The sequence below is a fragment of the Elephas maximus genome, chromosome 20 (genome assembly GCF_024166365.1).
Source record: "Elephas maximus indicus isolate mEleMax1 chromosome 20, mEleMax1 primary haplotype, whole genome shotgun sequence".
Classification (NCBI taxonomy): Eukaryota; Metazoa; Chordata; class Mammalia; order Proboscidea; family Elephantidae; genus Elephas; species Elephas maximus.
This window is the reverse complement of record NC_064838.1, coordinates 57,286,947-57,303,226: the sequence shown is the minus strand read 5'-3', so window position 1 is coordinate 57,303,226 and position 16,280 is coordinate 57,286,947. Positions and strand designations below refer to the sequence as shown.

Sequence of the window (16,280 nt, the reverse complement as noted above, 5' to 3'; positions counted from 1 at the left end):
TTGCACACTGGGCAGTCCCTAAACCCTAGCAGTATTTTGAAATGGAGCATTTGAACTGTTAACACAAGCAAAGAGAGAAGGGATAATGAAAAGAGTCAAGTGTTTATTAAACCTTGTGATGGGCTCTTAACTCTGAGTTTCGGTTTCTTTACCTGTCAAATGGGAAGAATGATAACACTTCTGTCCTAGGGTTGTTATGAGATGGGGCATGTAAGGCACTTAACACCGTGGCCTGGCATACAGTGTCCATAAGTGTAGCTGATACCGTCACCACCACCACCATGCTGCTGCCCTGAGAGCAGGGGTAGCCCCACTAGGACATCCTATCAAGGCAAACGCTGACGGTGTTGGTGTGAGTGCTCACCGTTTAGTCTGGCGGTCTACCCTGAAAGTACCCATGCCATCCTGCCAGGACAGAAGCCTTGGTCATGAAAAGGCTGTGCATATGTATCATACACAGTGGCACCATTCCTGCTGACGGACAGTGAGACAGACCATGCTTGGTGCTACCTGAGATACAGACATGTAGTAGGAGAGGTGATTCCTGCGCCCCAGGGAGCTTCCTGTGGGCTTGAGAGGCAGCAGGTATGGATCTAAAGCCTGCAGGACTCTCTATAGACCTCAAGTTCCTTATCTTTAAAGTGAGCATGCTGGTCTACACAACCTGCAAAGGCCCCTGAAGACTTCAGGAGCTCCGTCAAAGTATTTGAACTTTGACAAAAAGCCATTTGTAATAACTGCCACTGAGTGAATGCGTATTCTGTGCCGAGCACCATGCCAAGCGCCTCACATGGATTTTTGCGTTTAATCTTCACAGTAACCCCATGAGGTAAATCCTCTTGACCCCATTGTGCAGATGAGAAAATGGATTCTGAAGAGTTATATGACTAATCCAAAATCACACAGCTGATTTTGGACCCAATCTCTCTAACTGCTTTCTGTGGACTTGGACCCACTTCTGACTAAATTTAATCTGTGTATTTAGCCTTCACACTGTATGGTCTCCCAAAAGAAATTAACTTATTGCCCATGGTAGTTACTGGTTTACTTAAAGATTGGGAGGTTCTGGATAGAACAATTCATTATTCAGGTTTCTTTTTTAAAAAGAGGAACGATACAAAGATGAAATCTGGATGCAGCGTGTGACTTCACCACTGACAACGTGCCTGTGTTGACTCCCTGGAGGAGCTTTCTGCACTGGGAGCTCCCTCACACGAAACTGGTCAAGCAGTTACAAGGAAAATCAATTTGACCAAATTGTGAGATTTTACTTCCTATTCTTGTAGAATTCCATCTTCTTTAAAGATACTCAAATCTGCTCCTCACTTACCCACTATCTCGGTATCTGACATTTCGCATTTAAGACAATAGTGAAAATTCCACTGAGTATTTTTTGCATTATCAAGGCAGTGGGCATGGCGGCGGCAACTGTGGAGTGTCCCCTCCCTTGAGGAGGGTCTCCAGGTGGCCTCTGGGAAGCTGACCACACTGCCCCATGCCCTCCACTCTATCCTGCCTGCTGGGATACCGCACGTAGGGCCAGCCTCCTCTGTGGCCACAGCCTCCGGGCAGACGCGCAGGCAGCACAGAGCCAGCAGGTGCCTGTTCTGGGTTCCCAGTTCCTATGTGACCCAAGGCCCTGCACCTCAAAACTGCTGTGGGGTGGGAAGGGAGGAAAGAAAGAAGCATCGGAGAGGGTGTTTGGAAGAAAGCTTCCGAGTTTAGTGACATCCCAAAGTGAGCTGAACTGTGCCTGAAACCTCTGCCTTGGTGGGGCTGGGTATACCACCAGGTTCCCAGTATCCTCACAGGAACCCTCAAGCCTTGGTGACTTGCCGGGCCATGAATGCAGGCTCTGGGATCGTGACCGCAGGACTTTCAGGGGTGGAAGCGAAGCCCTGGAGGCTCCACGAGGGAAGTTTTGACCCAGCAAGGCGCAGCCCGACTTTATCCAGCTTTGTCTTCTCCAAGCCTCCTTCTCTGCAGAGGAATAATCTATAGCTGGCCTCTTCACAGTGATAAAAACATCAGTAAATCTTAGCTGTTATTATTTCTATGGTCACATTTTCTAAATAGAAAAATTCAGACAAATGGATGGTCTGAAAACAGAAAAAAAAATTCCCCGTTTTGACACAATGCCGATATTCACATAATGACCTGGTCTTTGGAGCCTAACCATGTCAATAAGTGAGGAGTGGGTGTATTTAGCTTAGCTTTAAAATAAATTAATGATACTTCATGTAGATGCTGCCTTTTCCATTCTTTGATACTTATGAATGACTTAATATGAGAAATTTGTTAATCTTTAGGTAAAACGGAGGCATTTAATACAGCAAACATGTATAAAGCATTACTGAGTGTACTAGGTACAGCAAGTGAAGTCACACATGACCCTGGTGGGGTCCTTGCCCTCAGCACTTGCATTGTGGTGGGGAGATAAGGTGTGCACTCAACTAACTTTAGTGCAAAGCAGAGTATGTTATCAAAATAGAAGCACCAGGGAAGGACTGATGAATTTCAACTGGGAGCATCCAGGAAGGCTTCACGGAGGAAGCTGCTTTTGAGCTGACCTCGATTCACAGGTGGGCAGAGGTGATATGTGTATGGGTGGTGGGAATGGACACTTGTGGCTGCAGAAAGGAAGGAAGTTTGCCCATGGCCTATTATTTTGAATCAGGGCATGCAGAGATGACTGGGTACTTAGGTTGGCTGGACAGTTGGGAAAGGGAGAGGAAGCAGAAGGTGGTTGTGGAGAGAAGTAAACCTACCATTCTGGCCTGGGGCCAGGTAGTGGTGGCCTCAGTGCTGTGCCAAAGGGTTTAGACTTCAATCAGGGGCAGTGGAGGTTTTCTGTTGTTGTTGTTTTCCTCTTTTTATTTTGTCTTGTTTTTATAGAGAATGTACACAGCAAAACATACACCAATTCAACTGTTTCTACATGTACAATTCAGTAACATTGATTACATTCTTTGAGTTATGCAATCATTCTCACTCTCCTTTTCTGAATTGTTTCTTCCCCATTAACATAGATTTACAGAAGGTTCCTATCTAGTCTTTTGGGTTGCTGGGATTGTCACTTTGATCTCGTATAGATAGTTCTTAAAAGAGCATAATGCTCAAGGCAGACATTTTTTACTAGTTAAGCTAAACTAATGTTTGGTTTTAAGAAGGCTTCAGGTGATATTTTTGGTTTAAGGTTTAAAGATTATCTCAGGGCAATAGTTTGGGAAGTTCATCCTTTATGGTTCCAAAAAGTCTGGAGTCTATTAGAATTTGAAATTCTGTTCTGCATTTTCACCCTTTTGATCACGATTTTTCTACAGAATCTTTAATCAAAATGTTCAGTAATGGTAGCCAGGCGCCATTCAGTTCTTCCTGGCTCATGGCAAAGGAGGCAGTTTGATGAAGGGTTTTTGAACAGGGCCAGCGTCTAATTGCCTATGTTAAGGAACTTAACATCTATTACAGATTTATTGAGTGTCTCCTTTTCACTTATTCAATCCTCAGCTTCTTAAATTGGGCTGCCTTTTCTCATTTTGCAGGTGAGGAAATCAAGGCTTAGTGAAGTTAAGTGTCTTGCCCCTGGTCTTAGCACTAATAAGTCATGGAGCTGCAATTTGAGCCAAATTCTTTCTGACTCCGGAGTCCAAACGCTATAGTGAGAAGGATAGTTTAGAGAACAGATAAGATGTGAGGAAGCTCATCAGGAGGCTCTAGCAGTTATACAGATGAGAAGTGATAAGGAGTGGGCGAGTGGGTGGAAATAGGGGGGCAGATATAGCCGGGACATAATCGATCGCTCCAGAACAGCTGGGGTAGGTGGAGCAAGAGGGAGAGGAAGGAGTGCTGTGTGGGTTGGTAGAGGTGATGCAGGGCAAGGGAACAGGACCATGGCCCCAGCCCCCGGTAACTCTGGGTCAGTGTGGTAAGGATGTCACTGATAGAGTCATCCTGAGTCAGAAGAGTTTGGGAAGTGGAAATGACTCAGGTTAACACAGGGCAAGCTTCTCAAATCTTATTCCAGACCTTCCCTGGAGTTACTCCCTGTCACTTTTCTCCCTCCAAGCTTCAGTTTCCCCATGTACAGTGGGGTAGTGAAATGGCACATTGTTCAGGGGATTCTGGAGAAAGTCACAGCTGCTTAGACTGGCTCAGCAGTACCTACCAATTTGGTTCTTGTAAAATAAACCTCATTTGACCATCCCAAGTGACAAATCCCCTCTGGGCGGAGTGGTAAAAGCCCCCAAAATGTGCTTCCTTTTTTCTTCCACTTAGCAGTTGCCTCTGAGAAGAAACCCAATCTCAGATGTGACTTCCTGCCTCCATGTCTTTAATGAGCATTTTGGAGATACAAGTGGTGTGGCTATTCTTTCTGACCATGGGCCTGTTTAGATTGAAGGCACTAGGAGAAACGAGTACCTAGGTAGGAGCTTTCCCTGTCGTGATTTTTCTCTCCTAAAAGACTTTTCTTTAAAGAGCTCAGTCATCTTCCCAAACCCATTCACAACCGTGGGCGGAATCGGCTTCATAGGATGACATGGTCCACAGTGCCCCCTGGTGGTGCTAAGCCATCTGATGCTCTTTGTTCTGGAGAAAGGCGCTGTGGCCTGTTTACATCTTGTGTCCTGATTTCCCTTTCATTGGGGAAGATTTACTCCTGGAGCGCTGGCTACTTCACGTTCAGTGATATCCTGAAGGCAGCGTAGTTTGGGAGAATTCAGTCCTGTCTTCCCAATATCTGAAAAAAGTTTCAGAAACCAAGGGGTCAGGAGACTCAGGAGGCTGCAGATGACCTTTTCTTTTGGGTACTCTGGACTTGCCTTGTCCTAAGTGGTTGCTATATGTGGCTGGATAGTATTTGAAATATGGCTGATCCGAATTGAGACATTCTGTAAGTGCAAAAGACACTGGATTTCAAAGACTTAGTATGAAAAAAGAATGTAAAATATCTCTAATTTTTTTTACATTGATTACATATTGAAACGATAATATTTTGGGTTAAATAAAGTATATGAAAATTAATACCACCTATTTCTTTTTACTATTCGATGTGGCTACTAGAAAAGTTAAAATGTGGCCTGCTTTATATTTCTATTAGATAGCATTGCTCTACGTAGATGGGCTTTAGGCCAAGAGTGGGGTCCCATGTGATTGGAATAGGTTCCAGGCCTGCTAGTAGGCCAACTTATATAGCTAACCCTACAAGAGAGGTGGGGTGGACTTGACCTTTGTGATTCAGTTTGAAAGGTTCCTGAAAGACCCTCATGTACCAAAGAGCTCCCTGAAATCCCACTATTCAAAAGTCATCACTTCAGGTTAATTAGAACTTTTGAAAATGCAGGTGCCCTGGGATTAAGAACCTAATACCTAGACTGAACCCTCTGGGATCCAGGATGCCTACCTGATAGAGGAGGCACACCTGAAAGAAGTTGAGGGAACAGCAGCTGTCTTAGTCATCTAGTGCTGCTACAACAGAAGTACCACAAGTGGATGGCTTTAACAAAGAGAAATTTATTCTCTCACAGTCTAGGAGGCTGGAAGTCCGAATTCAGGGTGCCAGCTCCAGCGGAAGGCTTTCTCTCTCTGTTGGCTCTGGGAGAAGGTCCTTGTCATTAATCTTGCCTGGTTGAGAACTTCTCAGCTCAGGGACCCCGAGTTCAAAGGGCATGCTATTCTCCTGCCTCTTGTTTCTTGGTAGTATGAGGTCCCCATGTCTCTCTGCTTGCCTCTCTCTTTTATATCTCGAAAGAGTTGACTCAAGATACAACCTAATCTTGTAGATTGAGTCTTGCCTTATTAACATAACTGCCACTAACCCTGCCTCATTAACATCATAAAAAACAAACCTGTTGCAGTCCAGCCTATTCCAATTCATAGCAACCCTATAGGACAGAGTAGAACTGCCCCATAGTGTTTCCAAGGAGTGCCTGGTGGATTTGAACTGCCTACCTTTATGGTTAGCAGTAATAGCACTTAACCACTACACCACCAGGGTTTCCATTAACATCATAGAAGTAGGATTTATAACACGTAGGAAAATCACATCAGATGGACAAAACGGTGGACAGTCACACAATCCTAGGAATCATGGCCTAGCCCAGTTGACACAGTTTTGGGGGGGACACAATTTGATCCATACATAACAGCAGCAGTTCTTCTTTAGGGGTCTCAGGACAAGGAGGCTCGCACACGTAAAAACTTTGTCTTCCTGTTTAGCAATGCAATGTAAATAATGCCATGTAAGTTCTTTCCCAGTATTTGTTGGATGACTTCTCTATGCTTAGCACTGAATGAAGCATTAGTGGGATGTGTCCAAGTTGGGATTTAGAGGCCAAAATGAGTTTACCTCTCTGTAGCGTTGTCCTCCTGGGCTTGAAATGCCTGAGATGTTTTTTTCTGTTGGTTGATTTGTTCTGTTTTCGCTTGTAGGCTTTTGTGAATTGGAAAGAGGCCAGATTGACTTGGAGTTTTTTCAAACAGTCTTTCTTGAAACAGATTTTGACAGAAGGTAAGTAGAAGGGCAGGATTTCTCTGAGCAGTCAGGAAACCATGGTATAAATGAGGGGATTTCACAGGCCTGCTGATTACCTGGATCAGACTACCTGCAGTCTAGACCCCCTGGGCAGAGGGACCTCAGAAATGAAGTAAGGGGAGGGAAACTAGCATTTAGTTAGTTGTATGTTTTACTTATGTTTACTTTTCTCTCCACAGCCTTGTAAGAAAGATGTAGCCCCAATTTATTATGGATGAGGAAACTGAACATCAGTGAGGTCATATAACTTCTTCAAGTCTTACAGTAATAAGTATCAGCTTAATCTGAATCCAAGTCTCACTCCAAAGGCCCATGTTATATCATTTTAATACATTTATTATTTAAGTATTATATCTAGTTGGAGCCCTGGTGGTGCAGTTGTTAAGAGCTTGGCTGCTAATCAAAAGGTTGGCAGTTCAAATCCACCAGCTGCTCGTTGGAAACCCTACGGGGCAGTTCTACTCTGTCCTATAGGGTTGCTATGAGTCAGAATCGACTCGACAGCAACAGGTTTTATTTTTTATATCTAATTACAGGAAATTTGAAAAATAGGGAAAACTATCCATGATTCATTGTCCTGTCATAGCTTTTTATACATTATCTTCTTTTTTTCAATTTTTTTAAGAACCACATTTTTATCATTTTATATTTCTAAACAATGAGATTCAGCCATTATGATAGTTTGGTGTTGTGACAGAGCTCTTGGTGCAAAGAGCCAATGAGGAGCTGAAAGTACTTGTAGTTTTGTATGTATGTGTATTGGTTTATTTATATCCAGCTTCAGCTCAGTGAATGAGGTTTAAGGTAGCTGTAAATTGCTGACGGTAGTAGTTTCTCTATATATACAAATGTCTTATGTCTGTACATCTACATGGAGCCTTGATGGTGTAATGGTTAAGAGCTTGGCTGTAACTAAAAGGTCGGCAGTTTGAATCCACCAGCCACTGCTTGGAAACCCTCTGGGGCAGTTCTACTCTGTCCTGTAGGATCATTCTGAGTCGGAACCTACTCGGCGGCAACGGGGTTTTTTTTTTTTTTTTTTTTTTTGGTGCATCTACATATCTATTACTGAACAGATTTTAAAAAATATTTTAAAAATTATACTTTAATTATAAAAGTAATGTAACCCCATTTACAAAATTTCTAGAAAATAGAAAAAATAATCTATAATCCTAGCATTCTAATACAGCTATTGGTATTACTCTTTTAATATTTTTCTTTTCCCTCCTCTTTAGATATTTTTTGTTAATTATGCCTCCAAAGGGAAGTAACTTCCCCTATTCCTCACTTTGCCAGCTGCAGGCTAAGGGACTAGACCAGGAGGTATCTGAGGGCTCTCTGAGCTTCGAAAGTGTGTGTTTCCAACTTGAGCCCCAAAAGTTGCTGCTACAAAAGTGAAACTGTTCAGAAGCCTTCTGAGGGAAGTGAGGGCCTGTCGCCTTGGGATGGCTGAGTGAGGGTGCCCTAACTGTAAGCTCCTTGAAAACAGAGAATATGCCATTCACCACTGTCTCCCCAGCACGCTGCCAGGGCCTCGTACGTACTAGGTATTCAGCAAGTATCTGTTGAGAAAGAGAAAAGAGACAACAGGAGGTAACTAGTGAAGTTGTGTGTTGTGGTAGTTCACATTGTTGTTAGAAAGTGCAGATCAGTGGGGGAAGTTTTGGAAGGATGGTTGCTTATATGCACTTCTTTTTTTCCTCCCAAAGTTTTCAGAGCAGCTTTAATGAGTTTGATGAAATGGATCCAGTCCAAGCAATGGCCCTCCATTGGTTGTCTGGACTGTGGCTGCTAGACACGTGTGTAGCAGCAGGTTCAAGGTAGCCCCTACTACCTCAGAGCTAGGCCTGAATGTGCTGCAGGCTCCACACTTGGGACCACCCTGGCTGGCCTCCTACGTGGCAGAAGGACGTTGAGGGCCTGGTGCTAGCCAGTCTCTCAGGTCCTCCATCTCCCCAGCTATGAAATAAGTTGGCCTGAACAGAGGACTCTGGGTTCTTTTTCTTAATCTTTAAAAAAGTTGAAATCATTCTTTGTCGTAGCAAAAATGTGTATGCAGTTACCTTCTGGCCTTTATTTACTGAACACAGTGTGCCAGGAGCTGAGAATCCAGAGATGAGTGAGTACTGGGCCCTGGCCTCCCAGAGCTCACTCTCTCCCCAGAGACGCAGACATTTATGTGTGGTTAACTCTGATACAGGGCCATGAGGGCTGTACTCAGAAACTGAACCCAGTCACTAGGCATCCCTTGAGTGCCCTCTTGCTTCCAGAAGCTTATAGAATATGGGAAAGATAGGCTATAATGCCAGAAGACAGGGAGGTCCCTACAGAAAAGCCATGCTAGGTGATGAGAATGACAAGAGCCTAGGCCCCAGGGCATTACCGGATTACCAGCCCAGCCTGACTCAGAGCCATTGGAGGGACTAAATCTGGTAGGGTGCAGGGGAGGGTGACAATACGATGGTGGGAGGTGGGGGCCAGATTGGTGAAGGGCCCAGAAAGATAGCTTGGGGTCAGTTTGTATTGTTGTTGGGTGCTGTTGCGTCGATTCTGACTCATAGCAACCCCATGTGACAGAGTAGAACTGCCCTATAGGGTTTTCTTGGCGATAATCTTTATGGAAACAGATTATCAGGTCTTTCTCCCATGAAGTCACTGGGTGGGTTTGAACTGCTACCTTTCGGTTAAGCAGCCATGTGCTTAACCATTTGCCACCCCAAAAAACACCTAAACCAAAACGTCAGTTCCAACTCCTAGTGACCGTATAGGACAGAGTAGAGCTGCCCCATAGCATTACTAAGGCTGTAATCTTTACCGGAGCAGACTGCCATATCTTTCTCCCTCGGAGCCACTAGTGGATTCGAACCACCAATCTTTTGGTTAGTAGCCAAGTGCTTAACCACTTCACCGCCAGGACTGTGTCACCAGGGCTCCTGCATTCACCATCAAAACCCATTGCTGTCAAGTCAATTCCAACTCACAGAAACCCTACATGACAGAGTAGAATTGCCCCAAAGGGTTTCCAAGGAGTGGCTGGTGGATTCAAATTGCCGGCCTTTTGGTTAGCAGCCTACCTCTTAACCACTGTGCCACCAGGGCTCCTCAAATGCAGAATTAAGGAGCATGAGCTTTTTGCAAACACTAAGAGTTGGGTCATTTAAAGGTGTGGCTTAATCAGGGCTAACTTAATTAGATCTGTATTTGCCAAGGATGAATCTGTTAGCAGTGAGGCTGGATCAGAGCAGTGGAAGACCAGACACAGATACAGATGGGGGCTAGCGCAGTATTGTGGGCCGCGCCTGGGAAGGCCTCCAGAGGCAAGGACTGAGGAGAGAGTTCAGAGGAGATTAGCACTGCGTCTAGTCTGTCCGTGCTTTCCTTCCACTGAAATGACTGACCAAGTCACTAGGAGGTGAGAATTTACCTGGTAACGTCACGGGCTCCATCTCTGTAGTGGTGGCCAGTGCTTTTCACTCATGGATAATAGGAAAACGGTAATTCATAGAAGCCCGCAGGGGTGGGGCTCTGGGCTGGTGTCTCCACCTTGAAGGCATTTAGACTGCCTTAGACCTGAATCATGAACTTGAGCTCCAGAGCTTTGGCAGCCTCTACAGAGATCTTGGCACCCCAGGAAGACCTTTCTCATGAGCATGTGCACAGGATCAAGGACCTTTTGTATCACAAAATTGACACTCAGATTATCTGGCCTTCCTTAAAACTTTTGAGAGTATTGGAAATCAGCTTTGAGACAAGGAATATTTCGGGTTTTTTCCTTTGAGAATATTTGTCAACTGAAAAAGTTGATGGATGGTAAGAGAAAAAGGAAACAAGAAATGAACAGGCATTTGAATGACTATTGTGCTTTTCCATTTCTAGGAGAGCGATACGTGATGACATTTTTGAATGTGTTAAATTTTGGAGATCAGGGTAAGTTGAAATTCTGTAGTAGTTTAATTAAAGGTGAATACAATTAATAGATACTCCCTGACACTTTTCTCTGTAGTTTGATATATTTAATGAAAACGAACCTCTCAGTTCCTGAAAATTGTGAATCGTAGGTCTTTGTAAATATATACAGTGTACTGACCATCCCCTCTAATGTGACTTGGGTGGCAGGTTCTCTGTTGAGACCCCCTGCCTTCTCCACTACTTCCTGCAGAGCGCTGGTGCCCACGTTGAGGGGTGGAAGATGCTAGGATCTTACCACAAAGGAAGATGTAGCTAGATAAGTTTCCCTCGATATTTTTTAAAAATTTTATTTACTTTGTTTTTGTTGTTGAGAATATACACAACAAAACATACACCAATTCAACGATTTCTACATGCACAATTCAGCAACTTTGATTACATTCTTCGAGTTGTGTAACCATTCTCATCCTTTCCTGAGTTGTTCCTCCGCCATTAACATAAGCTCACTGCCCCCTAAGGTTCCTGTCTTATCTTTTGAGTTGCTGTTGTCAATTTGATCCCACATAGATCTTAAAAGAGCGTAATGCTCGAGACAGACATTTTTTCTCTTTATTTTTTAAGAAACCCTAAAGTAGTAGAAATAAAAATAGAAAAAATCAACTTTACATTAACGAGTTACATGACGTGTACTGTGGAGTCTTATGATGACAGCACTGTTCTGTGTCTTGACTGGATCAACGTCAGCGTCCTGGGTGTGTTATTGTACTGTGGTTTTGCAAGAAGTTACCATTTGGGGAAACCAGACACACGGTACACGGGTTTGCTCTATTTTCTTACAACTGCGTATGAATCTACAATTATCTTAAAAAGTTTAATTAAAAAATTTAGTCAGAAAATAAAATTTTAACAACGCTGTGAAAACTAAATTAGAAAAATCAGTATGATTGTTGTCTCTTCCTTTTTGCTTCATAGGTGTATATGATATAGTGAATAATCTTGGCTCCCTTGTGGCCAGGTTGATATTCCAGCCAATAGAGGAGAGTTTTTATGTATTCTTTGCTAAGGTGCTGGAGAGGGAAAAGGGCGCCGCGCTTCAGAAGCAGGTAGTCTTTGTTCTCATGTCCTTGCCTCTCGGTTGAATTCTCCCTCTGACTATGAGGTAAACAAACAGAAATGTGGGGGAGCCTGTTTCCCTTCTGTTTGAGCTAAAATTTTCTAGATTTCTTTCTTCGGTCATATTTTAAATGGTAGCAGGACCCTGAGCTCACTTCTTCCATGACCTTCTCTTTCTTTCCCCAGCTGGTCCTTTCTTCTCACCTCTTTGTCCCTCTTTGTGACCTTATTCTTGTGCAGTCCTCAGAACTTCTCCCTTAGGCAGTGTGGTTCTCCGGCTGTCCCCTGTGTAGTGCCAACCCTTCCATGGCCTATTCTTAGGTGCAATAATAAAGTTGCCTCCCTGCATCCTCAGCTTCTCAAGAATCCTAGGTTGCAGAGGTTGGAGAAAGGCTAACCTAGGGCATGAGAGGAAAGGATGTGGTCACGTGGTTTCACTCGTCACACCGATTGTTTAAGCATCTCCAGGGCTCTTGAGAGCCCAGGGCCGCATTCTGACTGTGTGAATCTACATGCTCTGGTTGGTTAACACGGAGGGAGAGATTTTAATCCACAAGTGTTTGGTTGTAGAAAAGTCATTTTTTCAAAAACCATTGAAAATGTCTGACATCTTTGAATTAAAAGCAAGCTAGGTCGGCCTCTTAATGTCTTAGAAGACATTTTGCAAAGTTTAGCTTATGCACAATATCAAGCTAGTCTGGCCCTCAGTCTGATTTAGAAATATTTTCCTAAGAGTGGATTGATAGTAGGACCAGAGTGTTGAGACGTTTGTCAGTAGACACTCTGACAGAGCCAGCTAACATAGATTGAAACCTGCTGGCCAGTGAAGAATAAATATCAGGGAAAAGTGAGTGTTTCCTAAGCAACATTTGAAATAATTTATCCTAAATGAATTAAAAACCAAACCTCCCCCTCACTACGCAAGGATCCACACACCGTCTTTTCTTTCAATTGCTGATAGATGTAAAAACAACAGGCTTCAGAAATCCAGTGGTGCCCCTCACAGTTGAAAGAGTGATCTGCAGAACAGCGAAGGGAGAGGGGGTTTTCTTTTAGCTCATGATTCATGCAACTTCCTTCCCTCTTCCCCGGCCCAGGAAGACCTTGCTGTGGCTGCCATCGTTTTGGAGTCCCTGCTCAAGCTGGCCCTTCTGGCCGGCCTGACCATCACCGTGTTTGGCTTTGCCTATTCTCAGCTGGCTTTGGACATCTATGGAGGGGCCATGCTTAGCTCAGGATCAGGTATGCACAAGAATTTTGATGAATTTGTTCTAATTTCCAAATAGAAATGGAAGAGTCTTGTGAAATTTCACAACTTCTGCACACACCCGTTGAGATCTATGTCAGTGGAGAGAAAATGGCCTGATGGCTGGGGCTGTGGAACTGTTCCCCTCACACAAGGTCAGACCTGTGCTCAGGGTGCAATCAGGGTCTTGGCACCAGGCTGTACACTTCCCCAACCACTTGGAGAAGTTGTCATGGCTCCACCCCACCACTGGCTTTTTTCTTAGGTCTAAGATTTGTTTTGCCAAGCATTTCCCTGCACTCCCTCTGAGGTGAGGGAAGAAGGCAGAGAGCAGGCTCTAATGAGTCTCTGCTTGGTACTAAACACATCTGAAGACAGTAAATGCCACATAAATCTCACGGCCTTATGCATAAAAGCTTCTGAAGAATAACCCAGAGCCATTTGCAGAGAATAAAATTGATCTCGGCAAATAAAATGGTACGTTTAATCTAGTGACTCTTGGTTTTGAAGGAGGAAAGTATTGAATGTGTCTAACTTTGAGAGCGCCTGATGCCCAGACCACAGCAACTGCTTTACCTCCCCACCCAGAATCTAGGCTTTGGGGACGTCATCAATTTGAAGTTGCACTGGGCCATAGGCTGGCAGTCCGTTTGCAGTGTTTCATCTTGGGTTCAGCAGGAATCTTTTTAACTCCTCAGGTCACTAGAACAAGAACCCTGATGACTTTTCTGCTGCTCTATGTCAATGTAAAGGGTTCTGTCAAATGTCATTTTACAAGTTCATTGACATGTTTTATCTCCATTGTAATGGGACCCAAACTTTTGGTATTAGGGGAGAAGGGCCAAGTTTCTGCAATAAAGTAAAGGTCATTAAGTTTAGAGAAACACCTGCTGTGAGACCAGTGATGGTTTGCAGCTCCCTGGGGCTTGCTGTGCGAAGTACATTTGAATCAGGCAACTGGAAGAAGGCCTCATTAGGAAGCCATTACTAAATTTATGTTCAGAGATTAGGGACTCAACTATTTCATAGCAACTCTGCCCCTCTAGAAAGGCAATCACCAAGGAGTAAGCTTTAATGTAACATAATCGCAGGACATTATGTGGGGAGAGGGCTGTCCCATCATTATAATGTTCACCTGGTAGAGTAATTAATCATAGATGAGATATAAACAAACCAATTGTGTAGTCCTTCTATGTACATGAACTGCTGGTGCCGGTTTTGAGTATTGATAATAAATTTATCCATTAGAAGAGCCAATGTTTGTTGAGTTCTAAAAAAAATTTTTTTTTTAAGGTAGTATGTTCTGTCCCTAATGGTTTAATGTCAGAGGAGTTAATAATTTTGGACTCAAAAAGATGCTCTCCCAGTCTTATCTTTAGAGAAAGAGCAGAAACTTGAGAATGATTCTGGTTTCTCAGTGTCTTAAAAGAGTGTACGCTTGATGTGTCACTTCAGGGTCCACAGGACTGTTCTCATCTCTTGCCTGACCCAGAATCCCATCACTGTCACCGTCCACCCCAGCAGGGTTGTTTAGCATTTGTCTTCTCATTGTGGCTGCTTCTCGTTTTGTCCAGATTTCTGGCTTTCTGTAAGTCCCGTGGTGCTTCTTGATCGGGTCAGTGCCTCTCTTACGGTGCCTGCTGGCTTTCCTTCCCTGGTCTCCGCACAGCCCCTCATCTCCTTGCCCCACTACTGACATTTTGGACTGGTGCTGTGTATCTGCGTGCCTTTCCTGTGCCAGAAAGTATTAGCACTGCCACCCCCAAGCCCCAATCTTTTTTCGATCACTTGGATACTCTGTAAAACTTGACTTTCTCCAGCAAGTCTTCCTGGCTTAATCAGAAAATACTGACAGCTTTCTGGGGCTCAGCTCCACCACCTTAGTTTTGAAAGTGGAACTTACAACACTGCTGTCCTCAGTTTCCCCAAGTGCATGTATGACTTTGTCCTCTTGAAGTGGACTTGCCTGTGACCTGTATGATCCTCTTAGATTCCTTGTCCTCTGTGCTGACCATTTCCAAGCTGTGGTCTTGAACATAGTGTGGACAAGCTTTTGTATAGGGGTATGGGTTTGCTTTGCATTGTTTGGGATTAGGATTATATACAACTAGGGGCTTGGTAAGTGAAAGACCTTTGTTGCACTTAGCTTTTCCATCTTTGATAAAAATGTAAACATTCACGAAACTTCCCTAAGATTTCTCACATGTATCTTTTAGGTGCTTTTCTCTTACCCCTTTACTTTATTTTTCAAAAGCTTTTATTCTTCTCTATCCCCTCAATTCAATCCATGGTTTAAGGGCCCATCCTTAAATTCCCCAGTTTCAACTTCTTTCCCCAAAATTGACTCAAAACCATTCTACTCGAACCACTGTTTCATGCAAGAGTTTGTTCTCCATGCTCAAAAGCAGCTCCCTGGCCACCTGTGGATGGACCCACACATGCCATTAGCTCTCAGTTACCGGTAGGATGTGCAGATGGGAGAAGACCCCATTCTCCACCGCTGCCGCAGAGCGGAGGATAGAGAGAGGCAGGGAGCGCACTGACTACAGCCCAGAGCCTTCCAGGGGCAGAGCCTGGTCCCGCCTCCGGTACTGGAATCTTCCCTCATGGGGGTGGGGGCCAGGCTGCTTTCTGCAGCAGCCCAGAAACTAAACTGTGGAGTCCAAGAGAAGGCCATGGAAAACACTTTCTGCTATGCATCAGGACTGCTCTGTTAGTATTCATTTTGTAATTTTGTGACTGCCATAAAACTATTTGGATTCCCCACAGCACAGGAATCTTTCATATTAAACAGCCTTCATAAATCATGAGTGAGGAGTCCTAGATTCTGAGTCTGGAACCTCAACCCCCCTTTGTATAGTGGTTGAGTTTTTTCTTTGTTGTTGCTGTTGTTGGTGCCGTAGAGTCTACGCCAACTCACAGCGGCCCCATGTACCACAGATTGAAACATTACCCGGTTTTGTTTTTTTTTAATTAAGGTATAATTTAGTCTGATGAGTTTTGACAATTATACACCCCGTGACTCAGCCCAACCCTGTGAGTGGCAAATCAGAGGCAATCACAATTCTAATTTTTATCACCATATATTAGCTTTGGTTTAAAAAATTTTTTTCATATAAATGAAATCATACAGCATATAATACACATTTTTGTTTGGCTGCTTTCTCTCATCCACAGATCAGTCGTTTTTTTCCCTTTTATTGCTAAGGAGTATTTTTTTTTTTTTTTGGTTTGGATGGACCATAGCATGTGTCTTAGTCATCGAGCGCTGCTGTAACAGAAAATACCGCACGTGGATGGCTTTAACAAAGAGAAATTTATTCTCTCACGGTCTAGGAAACAACAAGTCCAAATCCAGGGCATCAGCTCCAGGGGAAGGCTTTCTCTGTCTGTCAGGTCTGGAGGAAAGTCCTTGTCCTCAATCTCCCCCTGGTCGAGGAGCTTCTCCACACAGGAACCTCAGGTCCAAAGGATGCGCTC

General features: G+C 43.9%; 1 protein-coding gene across 1 annotated transcript in view; it reads left to right on the top strand.

Annotated features, from left to right (window-relative positions):
- Positions 1-16,280, top strand: part of RFT1 (RFT1 homolog) — a 44,925-nt gene that overhangs the window by 19,319 nt on the left and 9,326 nt on the right. The window contains exons 7-10 of the mRNA XM_049862401.1: positions 6,430-6,508; positions 10,409-10,459; positions 11,414-11,544; positions 12,652-12,796. Coding sequence (XP_049718358.1) covers positions 6,430-6,508; positions 10,409-10,459; positions 11,414-11,544; positions 12,652-12,796 — 406 coding nt within the window. The remainder of the gene's footprint in view (positions 1-6,429; positions 6,509-10,408; positions 10,460-11,413; positions 11,545-12,651; positions 12,797-16,280) is intronic.